Genomic DNA, 18,364 nt, shown 5'->3' with positions numbered 1-18,364 from the left:
ATATGCTCAAATACTGTGAATTTGTGTGATTGGTGCTCAATTCACCTTCATTTCCTTTAAAAAAAATTAATATGAATGCTTGATTCAGGTTAGCTTCACATGAAAAATTTAACATGAATTTCATGTTAGCTGAGCTCAATTCACATTAATTGAACGCGAGTTTCATGTATAAGCTTGTTTCAGGTGAATCTCACATGAAATTTACCTGAACAAAATTTGCCTGTGTACATATATGGAAAACCCATGTATAACCCATTTAATTCACATTAGAACTTCGATACATGTCAACGATCATGGTAATTGGACAAATACGAATACATTTTGAAAAATATTTAATACAGGCACCATGCCTTTTACATGCAGAAATCACGCATGTATCACAGGTGTATTTCCTTACACATGTGATTCACATGTGAAACGCATGATCACATGTGTATATCATGCGTATCACACATTTTGCAAAATTTTTAATACAGGCACCATGCCTTTTGTATGCAGAAATCACGCATGTATCACAGGTGTTTTTCCTTACACATGTGATTCACATGTAAAACGCATGATCACATGTGTATATCATGCGTATCACATTCGTTTTTCACACATGTGTCACATGCGTGGCATGAAACGTCTCTTTCACATGCGTGCGACACACATGTGAAACGCATGTGTCACGCATGTTCACATGTGTGGCATTTTTACCAGTGTACCAATATATATAGCTCCTCATACTGTCTTCTATCATTTTTTTTCATTGAGTGATATCATTTACAGTCTTTCTGCCTTTTTTCATATGAGGTGAAGAAGTCAGTATAGTGTTGATATGCACGAGTGCAAGTTATTAATTGGGATATATAAACATAATCAGAGTAGCAAAAGGGAATGATCCTGCTGAGTAATTGAGAAATGGGAAGTTGACAATTGGAAAGTTAATAAAATCCTCACATTTGTCATTAATCTATTTTGTGTCAGTATCGAAGTGATGACCAATATATGAATTGTGGTAATATCTTTATTTTAAAGTTCACTCTGATTAATGAGATGCAATGATTGACTGAAATGTTTTTTAGCATATGACACCATATCTGTAGAAAAGAATTCGGTCAGTTTGGTTGCTCACACTTGATTAACGACCGCCTACTGAACTCAATAGATATGATGTCAATCAAAAAAAGTCTTCAGAAGTGATGTGTTGATTGTGAAATATATATATATTTGCACAAACACATAGTAACGCATACATTAAGCGATAGATCTATTGGCAAGAATACGGATGAGTTTAGTGCATTTCAGCTACATAATTCATTTTAAGGTAAATATATAAGAACTGTTTTACTGCATTATCATACATAAGTAGCGGCTGTATAGGTTAATATGTTGTTACACGTTTAAGATATCTGAAATCATACAGGCGTTTCCGTGTGTTGATTATATAAATTGCTCCGTATTAAAGACCAGGCCGAGAGAGAGAGAGAGAGAGAGAGAGAGAGAGAGAGAGAGAGAGAGATTTTGTTTAATAATGAAATAATATTCACATGACCTTCAGTTCAACCCCTAGGCTAGAGATGGCTTACGCATAAATTAAACGTGTCCAGTTATCAAAAGGTAAGGTATATCAACTTGGAAAGTGAAACAAAGGTAAATCATTTGATTTAATGATTCGATCCACAAACTGTCATTCTTATACAGGAAAAAGGATGTTTCATATATATTTTTAACTTATGATATAAAATTAAACAGACCTATCACAATCCATTTGCACGAGTTCGATATCTATTTATATCTGTATTTATGTTAACATGACCATCAGTAGTTTGCGTCTAGACTCAAAATCACACAAAACGATGATACATATTAGCGAGCCCCTGCCTTGTAAATTTGTTTATTTTAGACTTTTTATAATTTGGATATACGTTTTAGTATGTTGTAAACCAAATATGAGAATTTGAATAAAATCGGTGACAGGAATTTGACAGCAAATGCCCTTTTAACCATGATGTTATTAAAATAAACGTTTTTATTGTAAATTTATTTTCAGATTGAATTCATCAAAAATGACTGCTTCTGATACCATTCTTGTGCATAAAGGTATAAATGTTACTTATATGACCATTATTCTATATTACATTAATTTTAAAGTTGGTAACTAAAGTACCTTAATTAAGCTGTAGCGATGTAATGATTCGAAAAAGTCAGAAAACACAAAAAGGTCAATCGAAAATCATGTCCAATAAAAAACAGAACATATCCGTCGTCATCGATCTGTGACACCACTATACTGAAACGTTACACCAAGACATGGTGGAGCATGTGTAAATTTAGGGTAGAATTTAACGATTTTGTATTCTGGATGCAAAAGCGATCTACACAAAATATGTAGGCGCTGCCTTTTTTTTTGCTTTCTATGTTTGTTTTACAGAGGTTGATAGTTAAAGTATTTTGTCTTAGGGAGGGATAAACCCTACTTTGTAAAAAAAATTAAAAAAACTTTGCTTCAACCAAAAATATTTCAGAAACTGGCATTATCAAGATACATACTTGATTATTTCGATTTAAAATTGAGAATGGAAATGGGGAATGTGTCAAAGAGACAACAACCCGACCATAGAACAAACAACAACAGAAAGTCACCAACAGGTCTTCAATGAAGCGAGAAATTCCCGCACCCGGAGGCATCCTTCAGTTGGCCCCTAAACAAAAATATCTACTAGTTTAGTGATAATGAACGCCATACTTAATTTTAAATTGTACACAAGAAACTAAAACTAAAAATAATACAAGACTAACAAAGGCCAGAGGCTCCTGACTTGGGACAACATATTTGTTAAGTGTGGAGGACGTATTTTTCAACACACCATCGGTATTCCCATGGGAACCAACTTTACCCCTAAGAAGTTAGCAGTATCCGATATACAGATGATGTACTCTCACCAAATGATTCCAATTTGGTGACTGTGTTAAACGCATCTATCTCATCTAACTTGAGATAAAGGGTACAGTTAAGATACAGTTTAGTGTGCCTCATATCTTGACTTACATCTAGAAATGGACAATAAGGGTCGGTTGAAAACTTTACGACAAAGAGATGATTTCAGCTTTCCATTTCTATGTACCAACATAACACCAGCGCCTGCATACGGAGGATATATCTTCTAATCGATACGATATTCCCGGGCTTGTATTTTCTATCATAATTTGTCTGATAGAGGGTTTTGGCTCACAAGAAAGCTATATAACCAAGAGTTCCAAATGATGAAGTTGCAATTGAAATCATGACTTCGTAAATTTTATGGACGCCATCACGTACGGGGCGCCGAATGGGACTCTTGTGGTTTTGTACAAAATTCAATTCTGTCATAACAAAATCATTTTTGTCTTACAAAACTATGTGCTACAGACTTGTTTTGTGAGAAATTCAATTTTGTGATGACAAAATTCATTTGTGTAGACAAAATTCATTTTTGTCATGACAAAATTCATTTTTGTAGACAAAATTCATATTTGTCATGACAAAAGTCAATTTTGTCTAAAAGGTATGCAAATATAAGAAGATATTTGCATACAAAATTGACTTTTGTTACCTGATATGGAAATTAAATCACAATAGTCAATTGTGTGAGGTAAGATTCAATTTTGTGAGACAAAATTGACTTTTGTGAGACAAAATTGACTTTTGTGAGACAAAAGTGAGTTTTGTGAGACAAAATTCAATTTTGTGAGATAAAATTCAATTTTGTCAATTTTGTTGAGACAAAAGTCAATTCTGTCAATTTTGTTGAGACAAAAATCAATTTTGTTGAGACAAAAGTCAATTTTGTTAATTTTGTTGAGACAAAAGTCAATTTTGTTAATTTTGTTGAGACAAAAGTCAATTTTGTCAATTTTGTTGAGACAAAAGTCAATTTTGTTAATTTTGTTGAGACAAAAGTCAATTTTGTCAATTTTGTTGAGACAAAAGTCAATTTTGTGACGACAAAATTCATTTTTGTGCCGACATAATTCAATTTTGTAACAACAAAATTGACTTTTATGAGACAAAATTGACTTTCGTGAGACAAAATTGACTTTCGTGAGACAAAAATCAATTTTGTTGAGACAAAATTCAATTTTGTCAATTTTGTTGAGACAAAAGTCAATTTTGTCAATTTTGTTGAGACAAAAGTCAATTTTGTCAATTTTGTTGAGACAAAAGTCAATTTTGTCAATTTTGTTGAGACAAAATTCAATTTTGTCAATTTTGTTGAGACAAAAGTCAATTTTGTCAATTTTGTTGAGACAAAATTCATTTTTGTCAATTTTGTGTAACAAAAGTCGATTTTGTATGCAAATTATTTCACAGAAACCAAACTAAACTAATTTGAATACAAAATTTTCAAATTAGGTAACAAAATTCAAGTCTGTGTAACAAAAATGAATTTTGTCATGACAAAAGTGACTTTTGTCCGCTGATAGATAATTTTGTATGACAAAATTTTAAATTTGTAGTATGATACAAATTTTGTTAAACTGAACTTATTTTTGTTGAACAAAAGTCACTTTTGTCCGTACAAAATTGAATTTTGGAGTCCCATTCGGCGCCCCGTATTACGGGGCGCCGAATGGGACTCTTGTGGTTTTGTACAAAATTCAATTCTGTCATAACAAAATCATTTTTGTCTTACAAAACTATGTGCTACAGACTTGTTTTGTGAGAAATTCAATTTTGTGATGACAAAATTCATTTGTGTAGACAAAATTCATATTTGTCATGACAAAAGTCAATTTTGTCTAAAAGGTATGCAAATATAAGAAGATATTTGCATACAAAATTGACTTTTGTTACCTGATATGGAAATTAAATCACAAAGTTCAAGGTCAAAAGTCACTTATCATGGTAGTAACACATCCTTTGGAGCTGAGCTACCCTTATACCATATATCAATAGCCTACATAAAAAGACAAAAATGTTACAACCAGAACCTGATCTGAACAGATTGACTTACGGACAGACTGATACCCAAAGGGCGTCTTCTTTTTTTTTGGCAGGTCCATGATATGGTTTTGTTTATTTAGAATGACTGACAGAACAAACTCCCTTTCACCATACATTTTTCATCAATTGTAATTACTAATTTATGACAGTTTATCTATTAAATGGTATTTTACTGAAGTCAATTTTCCAAATTTTGCCACTTTACTTCAATTATCAGTATACAGTACAGACAATAAATGAGGTAAGAAATGTATGTTCATATTATGCTTAAACAATGCTTAGGTATAGACCTTCAAAATGCTTGTATTTAAAAAAAAATCTATTGGGTGGTTTTTTGTACAGGGTGACCTAATTTGCATAATTGGCTCCTACAGAAGTGCCAATTTTCATCAAAATGTGTTATTTTTACCCCGTTCACAGATTGTAACTGAAAGTAAAGCACACATCCAATTATTATTATATGAAACAAATGTATTTTTTATAATTATGTAGAAAAAAAATGTTTTAACTGTAAAAAATTAAAAAATTAACATGAAATTAGTGTTTTATTGGGAAATTGAGGAAATCATCATTAGGGGGGGTAACTCATGGTGGGTTATCTCCCTTATTTACCAAGAAAGTGGTCATAATACTTTCATATTTTGCTGAGGACACCCTAATCTTGCAAAATGATAAATATTGTAGAAATCTATTGGAGGATTTTTTTTTAACAAAACATCCTTATCCACCTTAAACTGAACTTATTTTTGTTGAACAAAAGTCACTTTTGTCCGTACAAAATTGAATTTTGAGTACAAAACCACAAGAGTCCCATTCGGCGCCCCGTATTACGAGTTTGTTGACCGTTATGTTATATCCATTTTACAGATAATAGCGGGTATGTTCCTTATATCGTTGATATTCATACACACCGATACAGTTTCAAGGGAGGTAACTCTTGGCGGCAACGTTAAGCGTTTGAATTCCCGCAAAACGTCACTTTTTGCGGGACGTAATGCGTGTAATTTTCCGTAATAAGAAACGTAATGTGGATTTTTCGATGCCCCATTTTATGTTTCTCCCGCATGCCAACTTCTACACCATTAATATAAGTGTATTTGATTCTAACATGATAACAGTCTAATAAAATCATAAGAAATAAAACACATTGACTGGTTCTTTGAGATCTTCAACAAAATATCGTATAGTGAGCAATCTCAAGACGACTTACCCTTTTGGTGTTACTAATATAATGCATGTCAATTATCATTTTTTTAATTATCATTTATCATCCATGATTTGGTTCGGGTCAGATTTTCTGTCATTTTATTACAGCAAAGAAAACCAATGATATTTATAAAATAAAACCAAAAATTTAGGTACACGAAGAAGTAAACTTCCTAACTCAACAATTCATTCAATTTATTTATGTTGGGTAATCAATCGTATGCCGCTAATATTAACAATGATACAACTTTAATAAAAGAACAAAGTTCCTATCAAGTTCCTCTACGTAGTACGTTTTTTTTATCTAACAAAAGGCAATAGCAAACAATATTTTTATACACCCGTAAAAAATTTACGGGACGTATTATGGTATACAAATGTCCGGCGTCCGTCTGTCCTTCGTAAACATGGTACAGCATATTTATACATCACGTTGCGATGGGTATAATGTTTTGACCCGTTCGTCTGTCTGTCCGTCAATCCTGTTTCCTGTCATCGCAACTCCTCTTAAACCACACATCAGAATTCCATGTAACCTTGTTGGATAATAAGGACATACGTAGATGTGCATATCGACATGAAATTACAATTCATTTTTTTCTAGGAGTTACGCCCCTTTGAACTTGATTGCTTTAATATACTACTGCAACATTTTGAAGTTGCAACTTCTCTGAAACCACACAACAGATTTCCTAAAACCGTTTTAGATAATAAGGACATACTATTCAGATGTGCATATTGACAGGAAATTATGATTCAATTTTTTTTCTTATACAATTTTGTTTATTACAGTTATTTTATTTCTCCAGTGACAAAGCGGGTATGTGGGTATGTGAGCGCGCTCACTAAGGTTCTTTGATATCCTTATTTTTCTTTGATCGTAACATTGGTTGTTTTTCCGTGATGGTGAAACAATCTGTATACTTTTTGGTGAACTTTTTGAGTTACAGGACTTTCTAACTAAAACGGGGGTATGTTTTTTTTCACAGTTCGCCGTGTATCTCAAAAACTGTTTATGATTATTGCTTAAAACTTTACACACTTCTTAGTTATATTAATCTGAAGATTTGTATACTTTTTGAGGATGATTCAAATTTTATTTAAGAGTTATTGAGTTAATGAAAAAAGAGGGGGTTTTCACATGTCGCGCCGTATCTCAGAAACTGTTTTTAATTAGCGCATAAAATTTCACATACTTGTTAAGTTAAATTATTCTTAAGATCTGTACTCTTTTCGTGATGATTCTTTAATTCATTTTTGAGTTCTTGAGTTTTCATTGAGCTTCAATTTGGTATCATAGAAAACATGTTGTGATATATAAACATCTTTTTGAGCAAGAATTAGGAATGAGTCAGAATATACTTAGCATGACTACCTGTACAACCGCCATGTTGTTTTAAAAAAAAACATGTATTATGTGTTTTTCATAAGACGACGGGCGTATCATGCGCTCGTAGCGCAGCTGTTTATATTGTTCTTTTTTTTAAAACATATTAGAGAAATGACGGAATGACAGCAAATACAATGCAATTTCCAATATAATTAATATTTTCAAATGGCATAATTCTTTTAAGGAATAGTTGATATGCACTGATTTTCGAACGTGCCCATACGATATCAGTTTTATAGAAATTAGGCTAGAATTGTACACTTGAAAAATCTAATTATACAGAAGGACCGAATGACAGACAGAGGAATGAACGTGCGATCTTTTATGTACCCCGCAATGCGTCTCGCTAAGGTGAAAAATATCATATAGTTATTTACCAATAAAATTACGCAATGAGAGAAGTATTTGGATTTTTGCAACTTGCCACCCTCTCCCCTCCCCATCCCCCAAAAAACAGCTTTAAAAACTGAGGAGAAAGTATATAATAGTACAATATTCTAAAATTAACTTGCATTTAAATCTGAATTTGGTTGGGTATAGTGTGGAAAGTTGGGAGAAGAACAAAAACAAACCTAAAGCTGTGTGTGTGTGTGTGTTTGTGTTTCGGGGGGGGGGGGGGGGGTATAGGTAATATGTCCAGTCCTCTCGCTATTAATTCAATCGTTTTTGCCAAATCAAAAAATTTAAAATTATGGTATGGTTTCTCTGTCTGTCTGTCTCTGACAAAAGCCTCCTTTAGCAAATTGAAGGTTCTCCTTTATAAGGTTTTGTTTTTGTTTTCTGACAACATAAAAAAAAGAAGATGTGGTAAAATTGATAATGAGACAACTCTCCAAAAGAGACAAACATGACACAGAAATTAACACCTATAGGTCTTCAACAATGTGCAAAGCCCATACCGCATAGTCATTTTTAAAAACTGCGAACTTTCAAACTGTTTTATTCAATTATAATCATTGACCCGAACAAATTAAAGTTTAATTTTATGAATAAATGTGAAATTCTAGAAAGTGATTAAAACGTGAATAAAGGGATTTTAATAGGGTGTTGTAAAAAAACAGCAGCCCACCAACCAAAACAAAACAAAATCAACATTCAGTGGTCAACATATGGTATTTATAAATGTAAGTGTGTACAGTACATGAACCTGTATGTCAAGTTCTAAATTGCCGAGTCTTTAATTTTAAAAGCCGTAAAGATTATCAACAGTCCGTATTAATATTTTTTTTTAGATCTATGTTTCTCACTTAGACCACACACCAGGGCCGTAACTAGCCCCTTTTAATACTGAGGCAAAATATTTTTGCCGAGCGTAGCGAGGCGAAAAAATGTTGGCGAGGGGTTAAGGCCCCCAGAAGCTCTGAGAAAAATAACGCAAAATCGTGCATTCTGAGCGTTTCCCGGACTCTTTCTTACATAGAAACGCAAATCATTTTAGCTATTTTTTCGACAATATTCTGGTCTCAAAGCAAAAACATAGATTCATTTATATTTAAGACTTTAAAGTTTTAGGGAAATTCAAAACATTAAAAGACCGATATTATGGATATGTAGGATAAAGCAAAAATCGTAATTCTCATAATCATTAATACCGGATCTGTCTGTCTAGCTGTTCTTGTCTTGTATTGTGCTGACTTGAGATTTTTTATGACTAGATTTAAATATAGTGACAGTCATTAGTGCAGTAATATACGTTAAATACTAGTACTGCTCAAGTCGACACTAGGGACCATATTGACCTTGTTTTACGGTATTTATGATTCTTTCATTATTGAAGACCCTTCAGCAACTATCAAGATGAAGAACAGGAATAAAAACTTTGACCATTGATCATTTGTATTTTTTTTTCTATACATTGACATTGTGTGCGATTAGCTCTCGTGCACGTGTACTTCATAATCCTTTATTTTCTGTTAAAGGGTCTGAACACGACTTAGTGCAAATTTGGGCAGAATCAATTTGCGCCAATTGCAGTTTTGAAAAGGTATTAATTGCACCACTCTCTTTTATTTTGATGGTATTAATTGCGCCAATAAATGAAATGAAATTGCGCCACATTTACCTGTAGATATTTTTTACTTATATCATACCTGTACATGTTTTACCTATATCATACATGTACCGTTATTAAAATTTCAACTTAAGATTTAATTGAACACTCATCAAATTTAAGAAAACTCACCAAAAAATATTTTTTTTAGTAATAGAATTTTTTTTCACGAGTCAAGAGTGTCTGATATACCATTCAAGAAAATAGAGTCTGATAGAGGAAAAACCGGTCATCATTGTTGAATAACACAAAATTCCGTCAGGCATTTGTACAGAAAACTGGAGAAATAAGGTGGAGATGTAACAGTTAAGGAAAACTGGAGAAATGAGGTGGAGATGTACAGTTAAGTCGTGTTGTGCTAGGTTATCCACAGATGAATCGTGTACAATTATTTTGAATGGAGAATTAGATTATATGTCATGAAACAAAAGTCCAGAAATAAGAACGTCAAATTTTGAGAACTGCGTGCAAAAGAAAAGCAACCGATATGTTGCCAGAGCGACCTTCAAAAATAAAAAAAATCAGAGCTCTTCAAAATTGAAGAAGAAAATTTAGAAAAGAAAGATTTAAAATATGTGCGTCAGTCAATGTATATGGAGAGAATAAAACTGCATACGGCTCAACCTAAAAGACAAGCAGAATTTCACAGAATATTGGATGATATTGGTGTTGTTACAAACAAAGATGATGACTTTGTATTGTGTAACGAGCCAGAAAGCGGGATAATTTCATTAGGATGATTATTTTATTGGCTCAAATGATACCTATAGCTTTGAAAATTAGGTGGCGCAAAAGAAGTATTGGCGCAATTAAGTTGTGGCGAAAATGGGTTACTTTTTGGCGCAAAAAGACAAATTTAACCCTTGAATGTAAAAGGTCATATGGCAATACATTGATGTTTTTTTTTCAACAAACGATTTGATACCGGGAAATTGGTGGTCTTACTTTAATTTAAACCATGTCAGCCATCTAGTTATCCACAGGCGCTTGGGTGTATGATACAGTTATTTTTTATTTTTTGTTGTTGATTAAGATGTTCAATTTTCTGTATTTATAATACATATCTATCACTTCTGTGCATATCTCACCTACAGAAAATACATAATTTTGCAATCCATACTTAGAAAAATTGGGTATGGTTTTATATACAAGAAAAGCAGTCTCGTATTCTTTGATATCAAGTTCAATTCTCCATGCAGAAACGACCACTTTTTTCTGTGTCCAGTAGCATCGTATATGCTTAAAATATTTCTCGCATAATGCCTGTACATCGGTGGACATGCAACATTACACAGTGTGACACGTTTACAAATGAAAATCAACACTCAGACTAGTCATTAAGTAGGACAATAAATGAACAAAAGACAAACCCGGGACACAGAAGTACAAACAATAGACCATCAACTCTGAAAACCAAAAGTAAAATAGAAACATGGATTACGAAAAATATGCAGGGGCGACATCAGAGAGTGAAAAGAACTTGCTTCTTGCATGCATGCCACTCTCAGTGAAAACAATTTGATATGAAGACAATCATGCATATGAAGACAATCTTTTGTTTTAGGTTCGTTTTTTTTTTATATAATTTAAAACATGAGGCATTTGCCTCAATGTAGTTACGGCCCTGCACACAAAGTGATGTATTCAAGATTCACATGATTTTATTTTCGAAAACAATATTACAACTTTCTAGGTAGCTCTTTGTACAAGCAATATTTATACATTTAAAAAATGTCGCCGGTAATTTGCAGAGATAACGTCGAAATTGTCTGCCATCGACGTCGTGCATTTTAGCGCTAACGTTGAGGTTACAAAGGGGGGACGCAATTTTTAGAATAAATCGCGTTTATCATAAAATCCAGCACGGTGACATATTTTTTATTTGAGATTTGGAGAAAGCATGACAAAATGCAGTTTATGCAGAAAAATGACAAAAATGACATTTTCAGAAACAGTTTATTTCCTTATTTTTAGGTTTAAAAAAAAACCACTTTGAGCATCTAGTCCGCAATGTCAAGCAAGGCTTGAACAATTGTATAGTCATTTGTGTTGGGATTTATTTTTTCCTTATTGTCACTTATCACAGCTTCAGTTTGAAAAATAAATTTTATAACAATGCCTAACTTTTTTACAAAATAGCACGAATCCCCAATTTTCAGCCTCAATTTTCTTGAAAACAAGCACGGTGCTTCAAATCTATTTCCAAATCTTAACTTGCTTATGGTGCAACTTTAATCTTCTAAATAAAAGAAAATACATATTTTAAATACAATGTATGTAATGATGTTTTATTTAAAATATCTTTTCAATATAAACACTGATTTTTTCATAAAGAGTGGATTTCAGACAAAATATTTAGCATTGTTCTCATGAAATTTGCATTTTTTATTGTTTTTGTTTAGTTACAGCTACATTCAAGAAGATCTTAATTAAAACATCTTCATGCTCCAGTTTTGATTTGACAATCACACATAAAAAAAAATCCATATTCAATAATGTTAAAATTTTGGTTAAAAAATCAGCTTTGTATGGTTAAATCAGTGGTTATATTGAACAGATTGAAAAACTTTTTTGTTATCGAATAATTACAACATGCATTTACATGCATTTACTTTAGTTAGAACATGTATTTGTATCTATTTATTAGATATATTATTTTTACTCAGGATAATTTAAAAATGAGTGATACATTTCTTTCATGAAATTTAAAGGAACTACTGAATAAATTACACAGAGAACAATAGCTTTTGTATTTGTTGAATAGGACAAAAGAACTTAAAAAAGTTTAAATTGACTTAACAATACCAGATGAATCTGTTGAAAAGTTTCATTTGGTTCGCAATAAAAAGTGTATCATATTTTTTTTTATCTAATATCGATAAAGTTTGTGCAAATACATTGAATGTCATACTTCCTTACTTTTTGTTTTGTATTTTAATTATGAATACTTAAAAACATTCCTCGGTAATTTTGTTTTATACCATGGGCACTTAACGTTTTGGATTTGTACAATGAAAGTTTTAAGCCTAACATCTTTCCGGTTATTTTGTTTAAAGTAAGTTAGTTATTTTTGTAGTGTTAATATGTCAAACCGTTTGTACGAAATAAAGTTTTTAATAATTGGCTTATTGTAGATTGGTTTTACAAACTTGATCTTCGTTGTGACAACATAGATATCAATTGTTTCGTTGACAGAAGACTAGAAAAACAATATGGTCATCTTAAAGCTAGACATGAACGTACAGAATATGCGGGTAAGGTTTACATTATAAACGAGAGGTAATTCTGCTAAATTAGTTTGATTTTAGATAATAAAGAAATCAATTGTATGGTAGTTTATTATTGCAGAACCCTAGCGTACACATTCCTAGATCACTTTTTATCATCGCTCCATTGAGGCGGAATGAGAGAGACATATATCTTTATCAAAAAATTTTATTCAAACCCGAATTTTTTATTGGTAAACAAGAGTGGGGCGATGTTTAAGAATGTGGCGATTTATTGTGGGCCTATTGGAATGTGAGCAAGTTGACATGGTTTCATATTTAAACATCGGGTTCGGGGTTCATAAAGGGTATACATTGTCATTGAAGAGTAAAATATAATTTATATTATAAAGGTTGTGTGGCGTTGTCAACTAGAATTGTGAAAGTTTTATGTCTAATCTAAAACAGCTGGGATGTAAAATAATTATCCCATTTGGACTTGTGTGTCAGTGTCAGATCACCCTCTGACCTATCAAATACTCCACTTTGGAATTAAAATTTGTCTCCTTTTCTTAGTCATGATTTTGTATTATAACTATACATATTACTTCTTTCCTTTTATATAGTACTGTATTTACGTATTTGCACGGGCACTCGATGTATCGAATCTTAAGCGTATTCACAATCCAATACATTGAAACACTTCATGTATGATAATACATAAACGCGAAGTTCAAGATGTTTGTTTTACATATACAAACTAAGTTTAAACAAATTTCCAACTCCGATTTTAATTCCTTTTCATATATAATTTTATGCTCTTTATAATGAGGGAAAAAATGAAATATTCGGAAATAATGAAAATTATTAAAATTATTATGTTCCTACTTCATATTTTTCGATTTTTTTATCACTTTTTTAATCATTATTTTGAATAAAGGAAAATATGTTTACTTATGACAGTCTTAAGAGCATCAAACGTATACCTATCTTAAGATAGCTTTGATTAACATTCTATGACATATTATATGATAGTCATAAGATCGTCATAAGATTTGTCTTTAGGTATATCTTTTCACATTTCTTACGATACTTTGGAAATCCAGGCCCAAGGAGGTTAAGACTTGAAGAAAAATCGCTAAATTGACGGCATAGCCACAATTGTTGGAAAGAATTAAGTTTCGGAAGATATAGTGAATATAGCTTCGTCTGGATATGTTGTATACCCACATGCTTATTGTATAATTGACGGGGGTGGCACTATCGGAAACGTCACGAAAAGTAGGGGATGTTTTATGACAGTGACCATTAATGCTTTAGGGAACATAGTTGAACATTGCATGACATTCACTGAGAAGCAGGAAAGACCAGATAGAACATCAAAAGAATCTGACAACACCGTGGCAATAAAAGAATAACGAAGAAAGAAAACAAGCTAACAAAACACTTCATTGAACACTTAATATTGAACAACACGAACCCAATGAAACACAAGGGACGATCTCAACTTGAAGAAAAAAAGAAAGAGACAAGCTAACACATTACTTCATTGAACACTAAAAAATTAATAACACGAACCCCAAGAAACACAAAGGACGATCTCAACTTGAAGAAAAACAATGACACCATCCCTATAAGTTCGAGATTATAAAGGCTGAGCAATGATAGTTCATTTTCGTCCTACCGTATTCCGCTCATTAACTATGTTATTTTCCTTTGATTTTCAGATTATGAAGGATCAAAAGCCATCAAGAAAAAAACATTGTCTAACGATACGAATCGTAGCGAATTTGAAGACTTATACATTCTAAAAACAATAAGAAGACCTGATGACAAAGATTTGAATGTATTTTTAATAAAAGCATCTGTTAGAAAACAACCCTGTCTTTGTAGGTACATATTGTCTAAGCTTCGGAATATTAATGCGTTTACAGTTATTCACAGGGCGTTGTACACCGCATTATCTAATGAAGATATTCAAACTGCAAGAGTTTTATGCTGGTGCATAACAAAAGAGTTTTATAAGTTTCATCAAGAAAAGCTATCTAATGCGACTAATATATATCCTGGTGTGCGTTGTACATGTAAAGAGGAAAGTTCCATAAAACGCTACTTTTGTTCTAAAAGTCTAGTAATTGTTGTGGTACAGCAAGAAAAAGACTCACAATTACCTAGTCGTTGCGGAAAATTTGATATTGTACATGTGAGTCCTAATTTGCCGTCCCAATCTGAAGGAAATACAATATTAGAATATCTGACAAGTAAGAAAATTGATTCATTTTCTTTTAAAGTATGCATTTCAAACCAAAAAGCTCAAACACTGTTTCTCAATCACAATAATCTTGGACTTATCTGTCCATCTTTTGGTAGGTCCAAATTTTTCTCTTCTGAACATCATACTATTAGCGATGAACGATGTATCCAATTTCACTGTACAAAGAAAGGCATAATACCAATAGGTAATGAACATTTTCCAAAGAGCATAAATGGATGTCCAACTGATGTGATTGAAGCCCAACCTGTACTTTTATCAAATATTCGTATAGGTGATGAGGTTGGAACAGAAACAAGTGCAGGAACACTGGGAGGTTTTGTGAAATATCTAGATGTCGATTGTTTTTTAACATGCGCACATGTAATGTTTGATTTAAAAACGCTTTTGGAACCATCCTCAAATTTTGCCAGGCTTAAAGGTGCAAAAGCGTACCTATACACTCAGCAAGGACCAGTGGAATGTGGACGTGTTATTTGGCGATCCTTTAATCATGACGACACAAGCAGAACAAGTGTGGATGCTGCATTGGTACAGTTAACTAATGCATCTGTTAATCCAAATGACATTATTGCTGGTTTCCCATCCCCTCGCACTTGTTCTGATTTAGGTAAGTATTTTATACTACAGACTCAATAACAATAAAGTACTTACATAATTTGGCTTCATAAGAGTTATATATACGTTTGAAACCTCTAGATATCGTGATATATTATTCAATGTGTTGATACTTTGTTTCATTATACGTTTATTTTAGATTGAATATAAAGGAGGAAATGCTCAAATTATCTTATCACTTATAGCTTTGGTGTACAAAACATCTTGGATTTTCTATAGATTTTAAGACAATTTTTATTTTTTTTGTTTTTTAAAGTTTCAACTAAAATAGTTCGTCCTTTGTAATGATGAAAGCCTTATGGTTTTAAATTATGTGTCAGTAGACAAATCAATTTATATTTTGTAGCCCAAACATATTGTTTATTACAAATAAAAATATGTACAAAACACTGCACAAAAAGACGTGGTCTTGACAATGCCATTTAGATTTCAGAACAAAATATCTGAAACTAAATTTACCCTTTTTTTGTCTATGTGAAGGGTTTTTAATTAGTGACCCATTGCAATTCCAAATGTGTCCAAATAACTATGCATGAGATGTTTGTAGTTCTTTAACCAAACTACAATTATTCAATAATGAAAAAACAAGGCTCTAATTGAGTAAATGCATTTATTCATTATGATAACAACTTAGAGTTTGATGTGTGAGATTTAATCTAACGAGTATAATTTGAGTTATTTGTTTTAAATAACATAAACAGTACCAATTTTATTACCGTTACACCTAACCCGGCGTTAGTAATACTATATTGAATGTGATAGACGAATTGTCTTTGTAAAGTTGATTGTCGTATGCTCTTGTCTTTGTACAATTGTGCATTTACTATTTAGTATGCTGTCTGAATCTTTTCAGTTATTTTCTAAGTAATATATGCAAACCTTTGTTTTGACAGTAGCGAATCAAATCCCGAACGCTTTCAAGTTGTACATATAGTTGCTTAATAGTTGGTTAAATTTCAAAATCAAATAACAGTGGCAATAATTTGATTTACTTGTACTTTATTGATGAGTCTTTTTGTCTTATCGTTTTTGTATTTATGCACAATTTGTTTTTTATATCGTACAGGTCTGTCGACATTTTTGTTGAACGATATGTGTTTGGACCATGCAGAAATTTGTATTACAACACAGACTGTCGATACTGTAAGTGCTGGCGCAATGACAACGCTTGATCAAAGCATAACGATCCGTAGACAATCCGATGTAGATGTGCAGTTTTCAAACACTGGTCCAACTGCAGCTAGCGTAAACGCCAATGTGTATCATCCGCTATGGATTTATACTCCAGCCCACTTACAGTTACCGTCAGGTTATTTGACTGATCGAAGAATATTTCGTATGTACAATCAGATGGCAGTACACCTCCCGTTGGTACAAGGTGACTCCGGCACGTGCATTTACATCGTTAATCATCCTGGTAACAAAAATGGATGCATTGGAATGGCTATTGCATTTTGCGGGGGAGTAACAATAGTCACTCCATTGAAAGAAATTTTTAAAAGAATGAATATTTCGTAAATTTTTGTCATCAATTCAAGGAATAGTGTTGATCCAGTCAAGAGTTTTGATGTTTTACTATATGTATAGTGATTTTTGTTTGTACAGTCTACTTACTATATCGTTGAAGCACAATAATTTGGCAGATTTATGCAAAATTGTAAACTTAATAAACCAACCAAGCGTTTATTTATAAATAATGGTAGCAGTAGTATACCTCTGTTTAAAAGTAATACATCGAATAAGCGAAAACAAACCTGGGTTACAAACTAAAACCGAGATAAGATATTCGTAAACTTATTATGGTTCTTTTGAGGCGGGATGTATAGAGACACACACACGTTAAATTTTATCTCTATAGAAGTCGCTATCCTACTACCTGTCGATACATTTATTTTTGGCCTTGTAGAAGTCATGTCTTCTTTGACTGTTCATGACGTTAAAATACTAAATCCCTGGGATGCGTTTTAGTTGTTTTATTATCTGATGCATGATTTTTTATCATTAATTGTTTTTGTTTTTGTTATTTGATATACATATGGATCTTGTCTATATACCAGCTTATATAGGAAGATCTACTTATTTTCACTTCTTCGTACTATATTTGTATCAACTTCAAGATTATTCTCCTTAAATCTGTACAGTAAAGTTTTAGCTAGCTCTAATTGTATAGTGTTATTGTTGATATTCATCCCAATTTGTATCTAGTGTTAAATTATTTATTTATATGACAGAACTTTCTTGGTATTCCTAATAATTGGAAGATTTTTATACACATAAGTAGTATACCTAAAACGACAAAGTTATTTTTCATTTACCTCTATACATTATTTTTTTTCAAAAGTGATTATTTTCGAAGGGTTAAATATTTCGCGGTGGTGTCTTGCCATGGCTTTGTTTGGACTAATTTGTTTGGTTTTTGGCCTTGAATGTTTGTCCCTAACATTTTATTAACTGTGCATTTGCATTCAGATATCACAGATCAAATTTATTTGTTCATAGTGTACTAATTAATTTACGTTTTTTGATTGAGTTAAGCCTGCCAATTGATATTTTATCTTGTGTTTTTCTATCTTGTGATGAATCTGATGTACATTAGTTATCGTCTGTTTATGTGATTTATACGTGTTTCTCGTTTCTCGTTTTTTATATAGAT

At 32.2% G+C, this 18,364-nt stretch overlaps 1 protein-coding gene across 1 annotated transcript; it reads left to right on the top strand.

The window, feature by feature from the left end:
* The first annotated feature begins 10,208 nt into the window (after positions 1-10,208).
* On the top strand, positions 10,209-17,980 carry LOC139521361 (uncharacterized). The gene is made up of 4 exons (XM_071314840.1): positions 10,209-10,317; positions 12,750-12,869; positions 14,549-15,703; positions 16,778-17,980. Exons 1-4 carry the CDS (start codon positions 10,209-10,211, stop codon positions 17,227-17,229), a joined length of 1,836 nt encoding a protein of 611 aa, XP_071170941.1. The 3' UTR covers positions 17,230-17,980.
* Positions 17,981-18,364: the final 384 nt, after the last annotated feature.

The sequence above is a fragment of the Mytilus edulis genome, chromosome 4 (assembly GCF_963676685.1).
Source record: "Mytilus edulis chromosome 4, xbMytEdul2.2, whole genome shotgun sequence".
NCBI lineage: Eukaryota > Metazoa > Mollusca > Bivalvia > Mytilida > Mytilidae > Mytilus > Mytilus edulis.
Note: the sequence above shows the minus strand (reverse complement) of the source record. Positions and strands in the feature narration are given on the sequence as shown.

Excerpts from the sequence above, each read along its gene's own strand:
- LOC139521361 (XM_071314840.1), top strand. The coding sequence starts at position 10,209 with ATGGAGAGAATAAAACTGCATACGGCTCAACCTAAAAGACAAGCAGAA. Across the intron at positions 10,318-12,749 it reads AGATGATGACTTTGTATTGT|ATTGGTTTTACAAACTTGAT; the intron begins GTAACGAGCCAG and ends GGCTTATTGTAG. Across the intron at positions 15,704-16,777 it reads TCGCACTTGTTCTGATTTAG|GTCTGTCGACATTTTTGTTG; the intron begins GTAAGTATTTTA and ends TATATCGTACAG.